Raw genomic sequence first — 13,408 nt, 5'->3', positions numbered from 1 at the left:
TGTGGAGGGACAGCGTGGTACTTCTGCCTAGAGAGCCATTTTGCCGGAACTCCTTGATGTCCTTTTTTGTGAGTTGTTGACAGTTTCTTTGTTCCACTTAGTTTTCTGTGCTGAGTCATTTTCCTTTATGTATTTTCTTTTCATCTTTTTCATTGTTGTTGATTTTTTATTTGCTGGGCCTTTGTATTTTTCTTGTTTTTTATTTTGATGTGCAGGATTGTTAGTTTCCTTTGTGGTTACCTTAATATTTTCCCCTATTTTTCTAAGGTTAAACCAGTCTTTTATTTCATTATATTGCCTCGACTTCTCTCCATATGAAAAATCTGTGTCTACATTTTTTAGTCCCTCTTTTTTGTTTTAATGTTGTCATCTTTTACATATTGACTTCTCTGTTTCCCTGTTTTCAGTGTTTTAGCTTTGATTTATTTTTGTGACTTCCCTATCTGGGTTGATTTCAGGTGGCTCTGTCCTGTGATCTAGTCTTTGGTTGTTATCTGAGGTTATTGATTTTCAAACTGGAGTACTCCCTTTAGTATTTCTTGTAATTTTAGTCTGTTTTTTGCAAATTCCCTAAACTTCCATTTATCTGGAAATGCCCTAATTTCACCATCATATTTGAGAGATAATTTTGCTGGATGTATCATTCCTTGCTGGTAATTTTTTTCCTTCAAGGCTTTATATATGTCTTCCCATTGCCTTCTCACCTGCATGGTTTCCACTGAGTAGTCCAAGCTTATTGTTATTGACTCTCCTTTGTAGATGACTTTTTGTTTATCCCTAGCTGCTCTTAAAATTCTCTCTTTATCTTTGGTTTTGGCAAGTTTGATTATGATATATCTTGATGTCTTTCTTTTGGGATCTACCTTATGTGGGGTTCGATGAGCATCTTGGATAGATATCTTCTCATCTTTCACGATATCAGGGAAGTTTTCTGGAAACAAATCTTCGACAATTCTCTCTGTATTTTCTGTTATTCTCCTGTGTTCTGGTACTCCAATCACTAGTAGATTATTCCTCTTGATAAAATCCCACATAATTCTTAGGGAGTCTTCATTTTTTTAAATCCTTCATCTGATTTTTCCTCAAATAAGTGGGTATCAAGTGCTTTATCTTCAATCTCACTATTTCTGACTTTCATTGCCTCAATTCTGCTCCTATGACTTTCTACTGAGTTGCCTAATTCTGAAATTTTATCGTTAATCTTCTGGATTTCTGTTTGCTGTCTCTCTATGGATTCTTGCAGCCTGTTAAATTTGTCATTATGCTCTTCTCTAATCTTCTTAAGTTCCTCTATTGCTTGGTCTGCGTTTTACAAAATTTCCTTCCTGATCTTTTGAAGTGTTCTGTATATTAATATTTTGTATTCTGCCTCCAGTAATTGCAAGAAAGTATCTTCCTCTGGATAATTTCTTGATTCTTTATTTTGGGAGCTTGCTGAAGCCATCATGGTCTGCCTCTTTTTGTGATTTAATGTTGACTTTTGTCTCCGAGCCTTCAGTAAGTTATTATATTTATCTATTTTATGTTTGCTTACTGTGTTCTAGCTTCTTAGTTTTGATATGCCCGAATAGGCTGCTCGTGTGAGCTAGCCAGATCACCCATGCCCCTGAAGCTCCAAAGTCATGCCACCAGGTGGCCAGAACTGCCACTAAGTATTTGAGCCCAGGAGTCCGCTTACTCCTTCTGTATGGATTCAGCTCAGGTGTCCAGGTAGTTGGCCACCAAGTGTGAGGTGCAAACTCTCACCTACAGTCCTAGACAGGTATGGGTGATTGGTATAGGCTCAGGCATCTGGCTGCAGCAGAAGGTCACACGCTGAGTAAGGCAGGGGGCCAACGGCCACCCCATGTGTCCGGGAGGATAGCGTGTCCCTGTTCCCTAGAGCACGTAGGTGGGTGGGTTTTGTAGCCAGACTATGAACACCCAGTGTTGTTGGCTGTAAGGACGAGGGGGCACGACTTATTCTTGGGCCCCTGTCGCACGTGGCTAGGTGGCGTGTGTGGAGTTATCAGTCCTCAGGCCCCTGATGTGGGTAGGTGAAGACCCTGCTTAATGGGCAGAGCAGTGTCAAATGTCACAAACCTGCCACTTCACAGCTGAAACAGTTGAAGTTAGACTTCAGGTATATACCTTGTTGTATTGTGGTATTGAGGGCCTATGCTGTTGAAATGGGTCCACACAAGTCTCTTCAGGGGGAAAGGCACTCAAAATCTGTGTACCCCTTATGCCTGTGCCTAGACAAAGGAGCTGTGCCTACCCTGAGTTCCTAGCTTAGGGGAGCCAGCAGATTATTTTTCCCCCTGTTTGTTAATTTGTTCCCTCTCCAAGGCCAGGAGAATGGCTCAGGGCACGTGACAGCTCCTACTTGCAACCCACAGTACGCAGCAATTGCTGAAGCCATCCCAGACCCAGTGTAGAGTAAGGAGCAGGGAGGTAAATGGGAGAGAGGTTTTTCCCAGAGGAGGGTGTTTTTGATCCACATGATAGGCCAGATGTTAGTACTTATCTTTCTCCGTGCTGCTTCTCACTGATTCTGGATTGCTGAGTAGGCTCTCTGCCACTGGGTCTCTCCTGATGTGGAAAACGTCTCCAGAGGTAGCTGCTTGGCTCAGCACATATCATGAGCTGATCCGGCCTGAAGGGCTCTGGCTCCTGCTGGGTCAGGTCTAGCAACTCCTCACTGCTTCCGAACCATCTCTCCCTCCCCCTGCCACTCAGTCCAATTCCTCAGCTTTGCCTTTGATGTTCAGGGCTCCTAGAATGTCTTATATAATCGATTCACTTGTTTTTTCAGGTCTTTGTTTTAAGAGGGACCACTGGAAGCATCTGACTACTACGTATCTTGGCCTCGCCTCCTAAATCTACATTCTTAATGACTATTTGTGTGAGCCATTCTTTATGAGCCCTCCAGTAGCTCACTCAAAGGCCTCAGCAGTTTCTGTAATCCCCTGACACATTGCATGAGTTTGGATGACTTTAGCTCTAAGTAACAGGAATCTGTGCCCAGACTGGCCTAAACTATAAAGATGTTTACAGAGACTTCACTCAAGATAGCTCCAGCTATAGGATGGGAGGTCTGCAGAGAGCGGGCACCAGGAAGGACCTGGGGATTGTTCTAAAATAAACGTATAATAAAATGAGCCTGCACAATGATTTCATTGTCTCTTGGAGCTCGTTAAGGTTTGAGGTTACTGATAAGTCACCCCAAGAATGCAGGATACATCTCCAGAACATCAGAAATTAAAAAATCTTCTAGAGTAGTGGTTCTCAACCTGGCTTCACATAAGAATCATACAGGAAGGTTTCAGAGGATACTATTGACTGGATCTCACCCAGAAGATTCTAATATGATTGGGCAGGGGTGAGGTTCAAGCACTGGGTGTTTTACAAAACCCCATAGGTAACTACAGATCTGAATGGTAACCCTAAGCTAGGAGGGCTGTGGTTGCCAGTACTGGGAAGTTACTTAGAGATAGACTTGGTGGGAAAAGATGGTGCTAAAAACAAAATTGAGACTCAGATATCTGTTTGACACAGGGCCTCTCATCTTCAGTAACCACTATTATCAGAGCAAATTGCACCTTCAAAATACATACACCTACCCACACAGAAACATATACTACCCTCAATATGTACACACACACCCCACACAAAAACACATACCACCCTCAAAATACACACACACACCCCACACTACACACACACACATACACATGATTATTTTATCCCCATGTGTGACTTTCTCCTTCACAGTTTCCTTGATGTTTAATCTAGTCTAATCTGATATAGCATGGGCAGGGGTAGGATTTATAGTGTGCTTTTTCCTTACACCCACATTCCTCTAGGAAAGTGGTTGTTAAATTTAGGTGTGAATAAAAATCACCTGGAAAACTTGTTTTTTGTTTTTTGTTTTTTTTTTTAGTGTAGATTTCTTGGCACACCCCCTGAAGTTATGATTTAGCAGATCTGGGATGGAGCCCAGGAGTCTGCATTTTAATAAACTTCATATAATGGTCTACAATCTGATATAATTGGTCTACAATAACAATCTTAAGAAGCTTCCTTAAGGGCAACCCTGATGAAAAATGGAAATACTATGTACTTTATAGACTCCCAACGGGTTCAAAAACTTCGAACAAGTCACATCGACAAAGAAGACGTATGGATGGAAAAATAAGCACATGAAAAGATGTTTAACATCATTAGTCATTAAGGAAATTCAGATCAAAACCACATTGAAATACCACTACATATCTATTAGAATGGCTTTTTTTTTTTTTAAAAAAAAAAAAAAAAGCAATTTTCTGGTAGAGATGCAGAATGGTACAGCCACTTTGGAAATCAGATTGGTAGTTTCTTATAAAGTTAAAGATACACTTACCAGGCAATCCAGTAATCCCACCTGTAGGTGTTTTCCCAAATGAAATAAAGATGTGTTCACACAAAAGCCTGTGAACCGATGTTTATAGCAGCTTTATTCATAATTACCAAAAACGGAAACAACCCAAATGTCCTTCAGCTAGTGAGTGGATAAACAAACTGTGGTGTATCTATACCATGGGATACTACTCAGCAATAAAAAGTAATGCATCACTGATACACACAATAACATGGATGAATCTCGAAAATGTTATGCTAAATGAAAGACAAACATAAAGACTACATACTGTATGATTCCATTTACCTGGCATTCTGGAAACTGCAAAACAGAAAGTAGATTAATGGTTGCCTGGGGCTGGGTGTGGAGTGAAAGGTTGGCTGTAAAACGGCATGATGGGATTTTTTGGGTTGATGTGATTGTGGTGCTGGTTACACGACTGTATGCTAAACATTTAAAAGGAATAAATTTTATTACATGTAGATTACACCTCAATAAAATGAAAATTCAACAAGAAAGAAAAAAACACCAAAGTGTAAAAATTATAGTTATTTGATTAAACCCCATTGCCTAGTGGAGTGTACAGCACAATTTCTAGGCTTGCCTGGGTCCATTTTCAGGAGCTGGAAGGATACTTACAAATGGATAATGCCCAGCTTGTCTCCCCATGGGCCCACGTGACTTCCATGATGCAACTAAAGGGTTCTCAGAGCAGCCCTGCAAACTGGTGCACCCATGCTTACACTTCAGCGTTACAAGATGTCGGGCTGAGAACATAGAGGAAACACGACATCCACCCCAGCAGAAATCCAGATGGCTCTATTCCTCATTCTATTATTTTGGTGTTTTGATTTCACTCTTGGGGTATTCGTGTGGTCCTAGCAGGGTGATTTGGAGAACAAATAGAGGGGTTTGCTAGTGGGCGACAATGTGGGGTGGGGTGCTGAGAGGTGAGGGGCATATATGCTGCAGACCCCTTTTCCCAGGTGAAGGTTTCTAAGCGTGTGAAAACAGTTTGCTTTTATATCCTATCTGCGAAAGTGCTCTTCCACCGGGGATGTTTCTTGAATTTGCATGTTCTCTGCATGTTCCTAAAAGTCCACCTTAAAACAAGCCGTGTGTACTTGTGGCAAACATCCCTGCTCTGAAAAGTTTTGCTTAAGAGATGACACTCTGCAGTTGGAGCCTGCTTACCCACATCTGGAAGCCACATGTCAGGGGCAGCCGTACAAAACAGCCAGCCCGGCAAACCAGGCTGACATATCTTGCCAGAAGCCAGGCAGAATGGACCTCACTCTTCTGTGGGTGCTTCTGCCACTAGTTACTGTGGCTTGGGGCCAGTATGGCGACTACGGGTACCCCTACCAGCAGTACCACGATTACAGCGATGATGGATGGGTGAATCTGAATCGGCAGGGCTTCAGCTACCAGTGTCCCCATGGGCAGGTAGTGGTGGCCGTGAGGAGCATTTTCAGCAAGAAGGAAGGTTCTGACAGACAGTGGAACTATGCCTGCATGCCCACGACCCAGAGCCTTGGGGAGCCTTCCGAGTGCTGGTGGGAAGAGATCAACAGGGCTGGAATGGAATGGTAAGGGGTAGCCCTCTGGGCTTGGGTGGAGATGCCTCTGTACAGCTCACCCCTGTGGTTTGCTCGACCTTTGGGAAATAGTGTCTAAAATCTGGGCAAGTCCTACCAGGAGCCTTACCAAGTTACCATGCATGCTTTGGTGGGGCAGGGCTGCTGCGAGTGGGCTTTGCTATAGGGAAAAGCCTGGGATGGGGAGTCCATGGCAGAAGGGTGCCTTTGTGCTTTGTTACTTCTAGAAGCAGCCCTGCTGTAAGTTTGGTCCAGGGGCTGGGGTGGGTCTGTAAAATGTTCATCATCCTGCAATAAGTACAAAACTTGTAAGTGTTTAAAAACATTTATAGCAATTTAGAAATGACATCTATCTTTGTTATCTAGTGCTGTCATAACAGAAATGCCACAGGTAGTGGCTTTAAAGAATAGAAATGTATTTTCCCACAGTTCAGGAAACTAGAAGTCAGAATTCAGGGCACCAGCTCTAGGGGAAGGCTCTCTTTCTGATGGCTCTGGGGGAAATTCCTTGGCTCTCCAGCTTCGTAGCCCCGGTGCTCCCTGGTTCCTTGGTGACCTTCACAGGGCATCTATCCCCTACTCCCTCTTTGTGCTCTCTTCAGTGTCACGTCTGCTCTTTCTATAACTCAGAAATGATTAGGTTTAGGACACGTCGTGCATTGGTATGGCTTCATTAAAATAACAAGGAAAACCCTATTCCCAAACAGGATTACATCCACATGTATAGGGATTAGGATTCCAACACATGTTTTTTTGGGGAATACAATTCAATCCATAACAATATCCAAATGGCATTTTAGTTTTGTAGAACTTACTTTTATTGTTTTATAAAAGTGTTGGTCTGCAAAACTTTGAGAAAAATAAACAACTGGCCCCACACCACAAAGAGTTTGAGAAATATTGATTTAGAGCAAGGAAATGGGAGAGAGGGGGCAAAGAAAATTAAGCAAAGAAATCTGAAATTAAGTAATTCTCTGCTTCCCTGTATTAAATATGCTCTCTCAATTGTGAAGACTGTGGTCTTTATCTCTGGATTTAAAATGGGTTCCAGTGCTGTAAAATAGCATACTACAGGCTTTTAGAGTGAGGCACTGCCCTCATCTAGCTGAGCTCAGCCCTGGTCAACCACACAAAGTTAGGAAGTGACTGTCCCAGCCAGGTCCCAGCCCCAGTGCTGTGTCAGGAGCCCATCCCAGCAGCTACTGACTGCCAGGCTATAGGGCCTTACATTTGAGACTCTTCATTAATCTGCTCTGACAGTGGGAGGTGGCGGGGGGAGATCATGTTAGCTGATTGAGAGCTGTCTTGCCCTTCCAGTGGTCATGCCAAACCACCAGTTGCCGTTGAGTCAGCTCTGACTCATGGCAACCCCAAGTATGTCAGACTAGAACTGTGCTCCATAGGGTTTTCAGTGGCTGATTTTTTGGAAGTAGATCACAAGTCATTTCTTCTGAGGTGTTTCTGGGTGGATTCAAACCTGCAACCTATCAGATAGCAATTGAGTGTTAAATGTTTGCACCATCGAGGGACTAGACAGGGCAGGCAGGACCTGGCTATTCACAGCACCTGGGTAGAGCCAGGCCCCTGGGTGGGGTTGTGGGGAGAGTGTAGAGGCAGGCCCTGGACGAGGCAGGCCCTGGACGAGGCAGGCCCTGGACGAGGCAGGCCCTGGACGAGGCAGGCCCTGGGGGAGGCAGGCCCTGGGGGAGGCAGGCCCTGGGGGAGGCTGCACATGGTATCTGTGAACAAGGCTCTAGTGGAGTTCCAGCAGGCACTTTGTGGATTGGGGGAATGGGTCATGGTAAGGTATAAAATCTAGGGGGTCGCTCTGTTAGCAGGCAGAGCAATGATAAGTCCAAAGAAAAAGACACTAGGGATGGAGGGATCCAGGCAAGACAGGAGGCCTCCAAGAAATAAAAACTGACCATTTGTGGAGTGCTCACCCTGAGCTAAGTGCTTTACATTCATTAGCTCAGATAATGCTCAGAACAAATCTAGAAGTCAATTATAAGTGGACAAACTTCAGCCACAAAGTGATTGGATATTTTCTCAGCCAGAACGTGTACAGCCGGTATTTGGATCCATCAAGTCTTAGCTCCAAAGCATCTGTGCTCCTTGGGAGCCAGCTGCCTCTGCTATGTGAGCTCTGAACCACAGCTGATTCTCCATCAGCAGAACAGGCTGCAGTGCTGGTCTAGGGTGGCTCTTCACCCTGGGATAGGGTGGGGGTTGGTAAGATCCCTGCAGGGGTGGGGCCACCGTGGTAACTACCATGGGAGGGGTGGGAAGAGGGGGTCACGCAGGTGGCTGTAGGTGGGCAGCCAGGCCTGCCCAGTTGCTTAGACCTTTACTGAGCCCTCCTCATCCACCCCCACTATCTCTGGTGAGTGGATTTAATTTTCCAAATCCCCTTCTGACAGATGGCTGTCTGACTCAGTCTGGGGCACCAATGACTGTGTGGAACAAGACGGAGCTGGAATTTTCTAGTGAAGCAAAGCTTTAGAGTGGTGGAAAGAACTCTGTTCTTGCAACCAGGGAGCCTGAATTCACTCACACCTTGTTTCTGTGAGTCTTAGCTCTGTGTCTTTGGGCATCTGGTTCCTCATCTGGCAGAGGGAGATAATGATATCCACCTCAGAAGTTGTTGGAGGGTGTCACTGTGCTGCCTAAAAGAGTGTAAGTGAAAACATCTGCCACATCATAGGCAGTCAGTAAAGGTTTTTAGTGAATCTGGGATTTGATGAGGCCAATTTGGGGCCAGCCAGCTCTAAATGGAGTCTGAATTAAGAGAAAGGCTGCTCCTTTTGTTGGTTTTTTCCTGGGCTTCAAATACTCCCGGAAGACATTTTAAAATGGCAGCTCTTATTAGAGCTGACTATTTGAATTTATGAATTCACCAAAAACAAGCCACTAGACTGAGAAGAGGAGGCAGGAAAACTGTCCCACCAAGCTACGTTAGCATTAAGGTCAACATGAAGCTGGATATGTTGGGCAGGAAATCAAGGTTTTCCACAACCTGACTACAATTAAGAGCAAGGCTCTGTATAGTGCAGAGCAGGCCCTCCTGATCCATGGCTCTGAGTATTCATTACACATGCACCTACCTGCTCAGAAAGGCCTACCCAGACCACAACCTCTCAACCAGCACCCCTCACCCTCGACTACACTCTAAACCTATTTTATGCTTCCTTCAGCGCACTTGCCATCACCTGGTTTATACTTGTTTAACATTTGTCTTTCACATCAAATGTAAGCTTCGTGAAGGTAGGGACTTTGTCTCATTCACCACTGTATCCCTAGTGTTTTGGTATATAGTAAACAAGCAAAACAAAAAACCCACTACCTTTGACTCATGGTGACCCCATGTGTTACAGAGTGGAACTGAGCTCCACAGGATTTTCTTTAGTATAATCTTTATGGAGAAGTCTCTGGGTGGCACAAACTGTTAAGCACTCAACTTTTAACCAAAAGGCTGGCTGTTTAAACACACCCACAGGTGCCTCGGAAAAAAGCCCTTGCAATCTGCTTCTGAAAGGTCATAGTCTTGAAAACCCAGTTCTACTCTGCAATGCATGGCTTTGCTAGTAGTCAAAATTGACTCAACAGTGACTGATATGGTTTTTGGTTTAACCTTCACAGAAGTAAATCACCAGGCCTTTCTTCCACAGTGCCACTGGATGGGTTGGAACCACCGAACTTTTGATTCATGGCCAATTGCAAATTGTTTGTGCCACCCAGGGACCTTTGGTATATAGTCCAAAAAAAACAAATCCATTGCTGTCAGATTGAGTCCGACTCATAGCGACACTATAGGACAGAGTAGAAATGCCCCATAGGGTTTCCAAGGAGCAGCTGGTGAATTTGAACTGCCAACCTTTTTGGTTAGCAGCCAGCTCTTAACCACTGAGACACCAGGGCTCCTTGGTGTATAGTAGGCCCTCAGTAAATATTTAATGAAAGAAAAAGTCAGACTTATAAATTATAAGTTAGTGTTTCAGTCAGTTCAAATCCTAGCCTGTGTCCCTAATTCCCTCAACAATTAGCCTGCAGATTTCCTGCAGGGTAAGCCATTTTGTCTACATCTTTGACTCTCAATACCCAGTGCCTATAATATGGGGCTCAGCTTTATTGACTACCTCTCGTTTTGGTTTGTGACATTTACCAAGATGCAGGATAGCCTTTTTGTACTTCCTGAGTACCTGTCAAACGTAATGCAGAGGATGGCTGACACATTTGGCTCCCTCAGGATGAATTCCTTATTAGACTTCCATTTTCCCAATAACCTTCATGTCTACATAAGCTTACAAAATAGAATATTGAACTCTTCATTTCATAAGTCATAAGGATTAAATGCAACATGGTACTCTGGTTTGGATACTGGAACAGAAAAAGGGCATTAGTGGAAAAACTAATGAAAACTAAATAAAGTCTGGAGTATGGAGTTGTATCAATGTTAGTTTCTTAGTTTTCAAAATATGCCATAGTGGGACTTCCGGCAACATGGCGCCCTAGGCAGAAGCACCACGCCGTCCCTCCACAGCAAAGATCCGGAAAACTAAGCCAAACAGAGAAAACAGCAATCCTGAAATCCTAAACATCAAATGAAGAGATAAATAACTCAGCCAAGCACCAAATGGAATAAGAAATGGACAGAGAGCAAGGAGACATACATGCAGAGGTCCCCTATCATTTAAGGCAGCATGGATCTGCCATCTTGGGCTCCTCTCAGAGACCAGCAAATAGGGTATACGAGAAAGCAGCTTCACAGAGCTTCCAGCAGGAGACAAAACAACCAGTAAACAGCCATATATGCTTTCCCATTCCCACCCTTCTTCACCCCCATTCGGCCTCCTATGTTTCCCATGGTCACAGTCTCTTAGCTGCTTGGATTCCACCTGCCCTCACTGGCCGACTCCCTGAGTGCCATTTGTTGGCTGCTGGTGTTGCTTTTTCCCACTTCTTTTGATTTCTTCCTTACCTCTTACCACCTCCCCCTCCTTTTGCTCAAATACCTGGCTCCGTGCACCATCTTTGCTTCTTCCCGAGGGGCTGTGGAGCTCAGTCCAAGTGTGGAACTGCTTCCTGGTCTGTGCTGCCATGCTGGTGGGATCCCCGGGTTTTTGTTTGTTTGTTTTCAATTGTTTGTTTGTTTTCTTTTCTTTTCTCGAGTTGGGAGCCCGTTCTGGCCAGGTGGTGCTGTGCAGCTTGGGACCTACCCCCTCAGCTTGTGCAGACGTGCAGAGGGATCCCTGGGAGCATTTCTTTTTTTGTGGGTTTTTTTTTTCTGTTTGTTGTTGTTTTTTTAATTTGTTTTTTCCCCCCTTTTTCCCTTTTTGTCTTTCTTCATTACTCAGTTTCTCGTCTCTCTATACCTTCCTTCTCTTCCTGTCCTCTGTATTCCTGGTGCTGAATACCTCTATGCCTCTTAGCCAGGCTGTACTTCAACACCTGGGACCAACTTCCCCAGACCTCGTAGCCACACTTGTGGGATTCCTGGGAGTTTGCTGTTCTTTTTTTCTTTCTAATTTTTATTTATTCATTCTTTTCTTTTTTTCTTCTTCTTGCCCTTTTTGTTTTTCTCCTTTTCATAGTCTCTCATCCCTCCACTCCAACGGCAACTCTCCTAGAACACTTTTTTGTTTGTTTGTATGTTTTTGGCTCCTGTTCCTCTCTCCTCTCTCCCATACCCATCTTAGCTCCACACATCACAATCTCCTCCCTCCCCCCATCCTGCCTACCTGCACTGTGTGCTTAATATCATACCACCAAGCAGTACAGGCACAGCCTGCCGGAACCTGCCCTGCAACGATTGCCTACCCACCCTGGTGGCTATAGTAAGTGCCACAAACAACCCATCCCAGCAAATCCTCTCCAGCTAGACCTGCCCTGCTGTACCATATCTGAGGGACTGACCCTGCCAGTTGGGGACGGAGGAAAAAAGTATTGTGCCCTCAGACGAGTAAACAACAAAGAACACACTGCCCACCTGCTCAGACATAGCCAAATTTAGGGAAAAAAAGGACAAAACAAACAATTCTAACAATCAAAAATAACCACGGAATGCCCCGAAGACAGCAGACAATATCAAAACATTTACAAAAACTGGACAGGATGTTTCCAGTAGGGGTCCAAAATAAAACACCAGAAGACTTTCCAGTAGAAGAAAAGGCACCAGAACTACCTGATAGGGAATTCAAATCTCTGATACTCAGAATTATCCAAGAGTTGAAGCAAAAAGCAGACAAAATTGAGGAAAAAACAGACAAATTAATGGAAAATGCAGACAAATTCATGGAAAATACAGACAAAAACTGGAAGAAGTCAGGAAAATCATGCAGGAACAAAATGCCAAAATAAATTCACGACTAGAAATCATACAAAAACAACAATTATAAATCCAAAAGATAAACAACAAAATTTTGGAAATGGACAGTGTCACAGAAGGGCTGAGGAGCAGATTTGAAATGGTGGAAGACAGGATCAGCGGAATTGAAGACAGACCCTTGGATACAACCCTGTTTGAGGAAAAATCAGAAAAAAGAGTGAAGAAAAATGAAGAGACCCTGAGAATTATGTGGGATACAATCAGAAGCAAAAATCTGCAAGTGATCAGTGTTCCAGAACAGGGGGAGAAAACAGAAGACACAGAGAGGATCATTGAAGAACTGCTGACAGAAAACTTCCCCAATATCATGAAAGATAAATAGCTGACCATCCAAGAAGTTCAACGAACCCCATATAGGATAGACCCCAAAAGAAAATCACCAAGACATATCACAATCACACTCGCTAAAACCAAAGACAAACAAAGAATCCTGACAGCAGCTCATCAAAAACGAAAAGTCACATACAGAGGAGAAACAATAAGACTAAGCTCAGATTATTTGGCAGAAACCATGCAGGTAAGAAGGCAATGGGATGACATATATAAAACCTTGAAAGAAAAAAATTGTCAGCCAAGAATAATATATCTTGCAAAACTCTAGTTCAAATATGATGGTGAAATTAGATTATTTCCAGATAAACAGAAATTAAGCGACTGTGTGAAAACCAAACCAAACTTACAAGACTCATTAAAGGAAGTCCTTCAATCTGAGAACAAACAATATCAGACCACAGGCTGAATCTAGGACACAGAATTGTACTAGCCAGATACCAACCTAGGAAATGAACTCTTAAGGACTATGCAAAACCAAAAGAATTACAAAAGGGAACCAGGGAGGTTAATCCGTAAATGACAACAGCATCAGAACAATAAAAGAGGGAATAAATGGTTTAGATACAGAACCTTCTAATGGAGAGGAAGTCAAGCAATACCAAGTAATAATAAACTGGTTCAAATCTAGGAAGATAAGGGTAAATTTTACAGTAAGCACAAAGAAAGTTAACAAACCTACTCATCAAAATAAAGAAGAAAAACATAAGGTCTCAG

At 43.5% G+C, this 13,408-nt stretch overlaps 1 protein-coding gene across 1 annotated transcript in view; it reads left to right on the top strand.

The window, feature by feature from the left end:
* The first annotated feature begins 5,640 nt into the window (after positions 1–5,640).
* The window catches only part of DPT (dermatopontin), a 50,866-nt gene continuing 43,098 nt past the window's right edge, over positions 5,641–13,408 (top strand). Inside the window, exon 1 of the mRNA XM_004384088.1 lies at positions 5,641–5,967. Within this exon, the coding sequence (XP_004384145.1) occupies positions 5,663–5,967 (305 nt within the window). The 5' untranslated portion in view covers positions 5,641–5,662. The remainder of the gene's footprint in view (positions 5,968–13,408) is intronic.

This window comes from Trichechus manatus, unplaced genomic scaffold, assembly GCF_000243295.1.
Source record: "Trichechus manatus latirostris isolate Lorelei unplaced genomic scaffold, TriManLat1.0 scaffold00117, whole genome shotgun sequence".
Lineage (NCBI taxonomy): Eukaryota > Metazoa > Chordata > Mammalia > Sirenia > Trichechidae > Trichechus > Trichechus manatus.
This window is presented reverse-complemented; position numbering and strand designations above follow the sequence as displayed.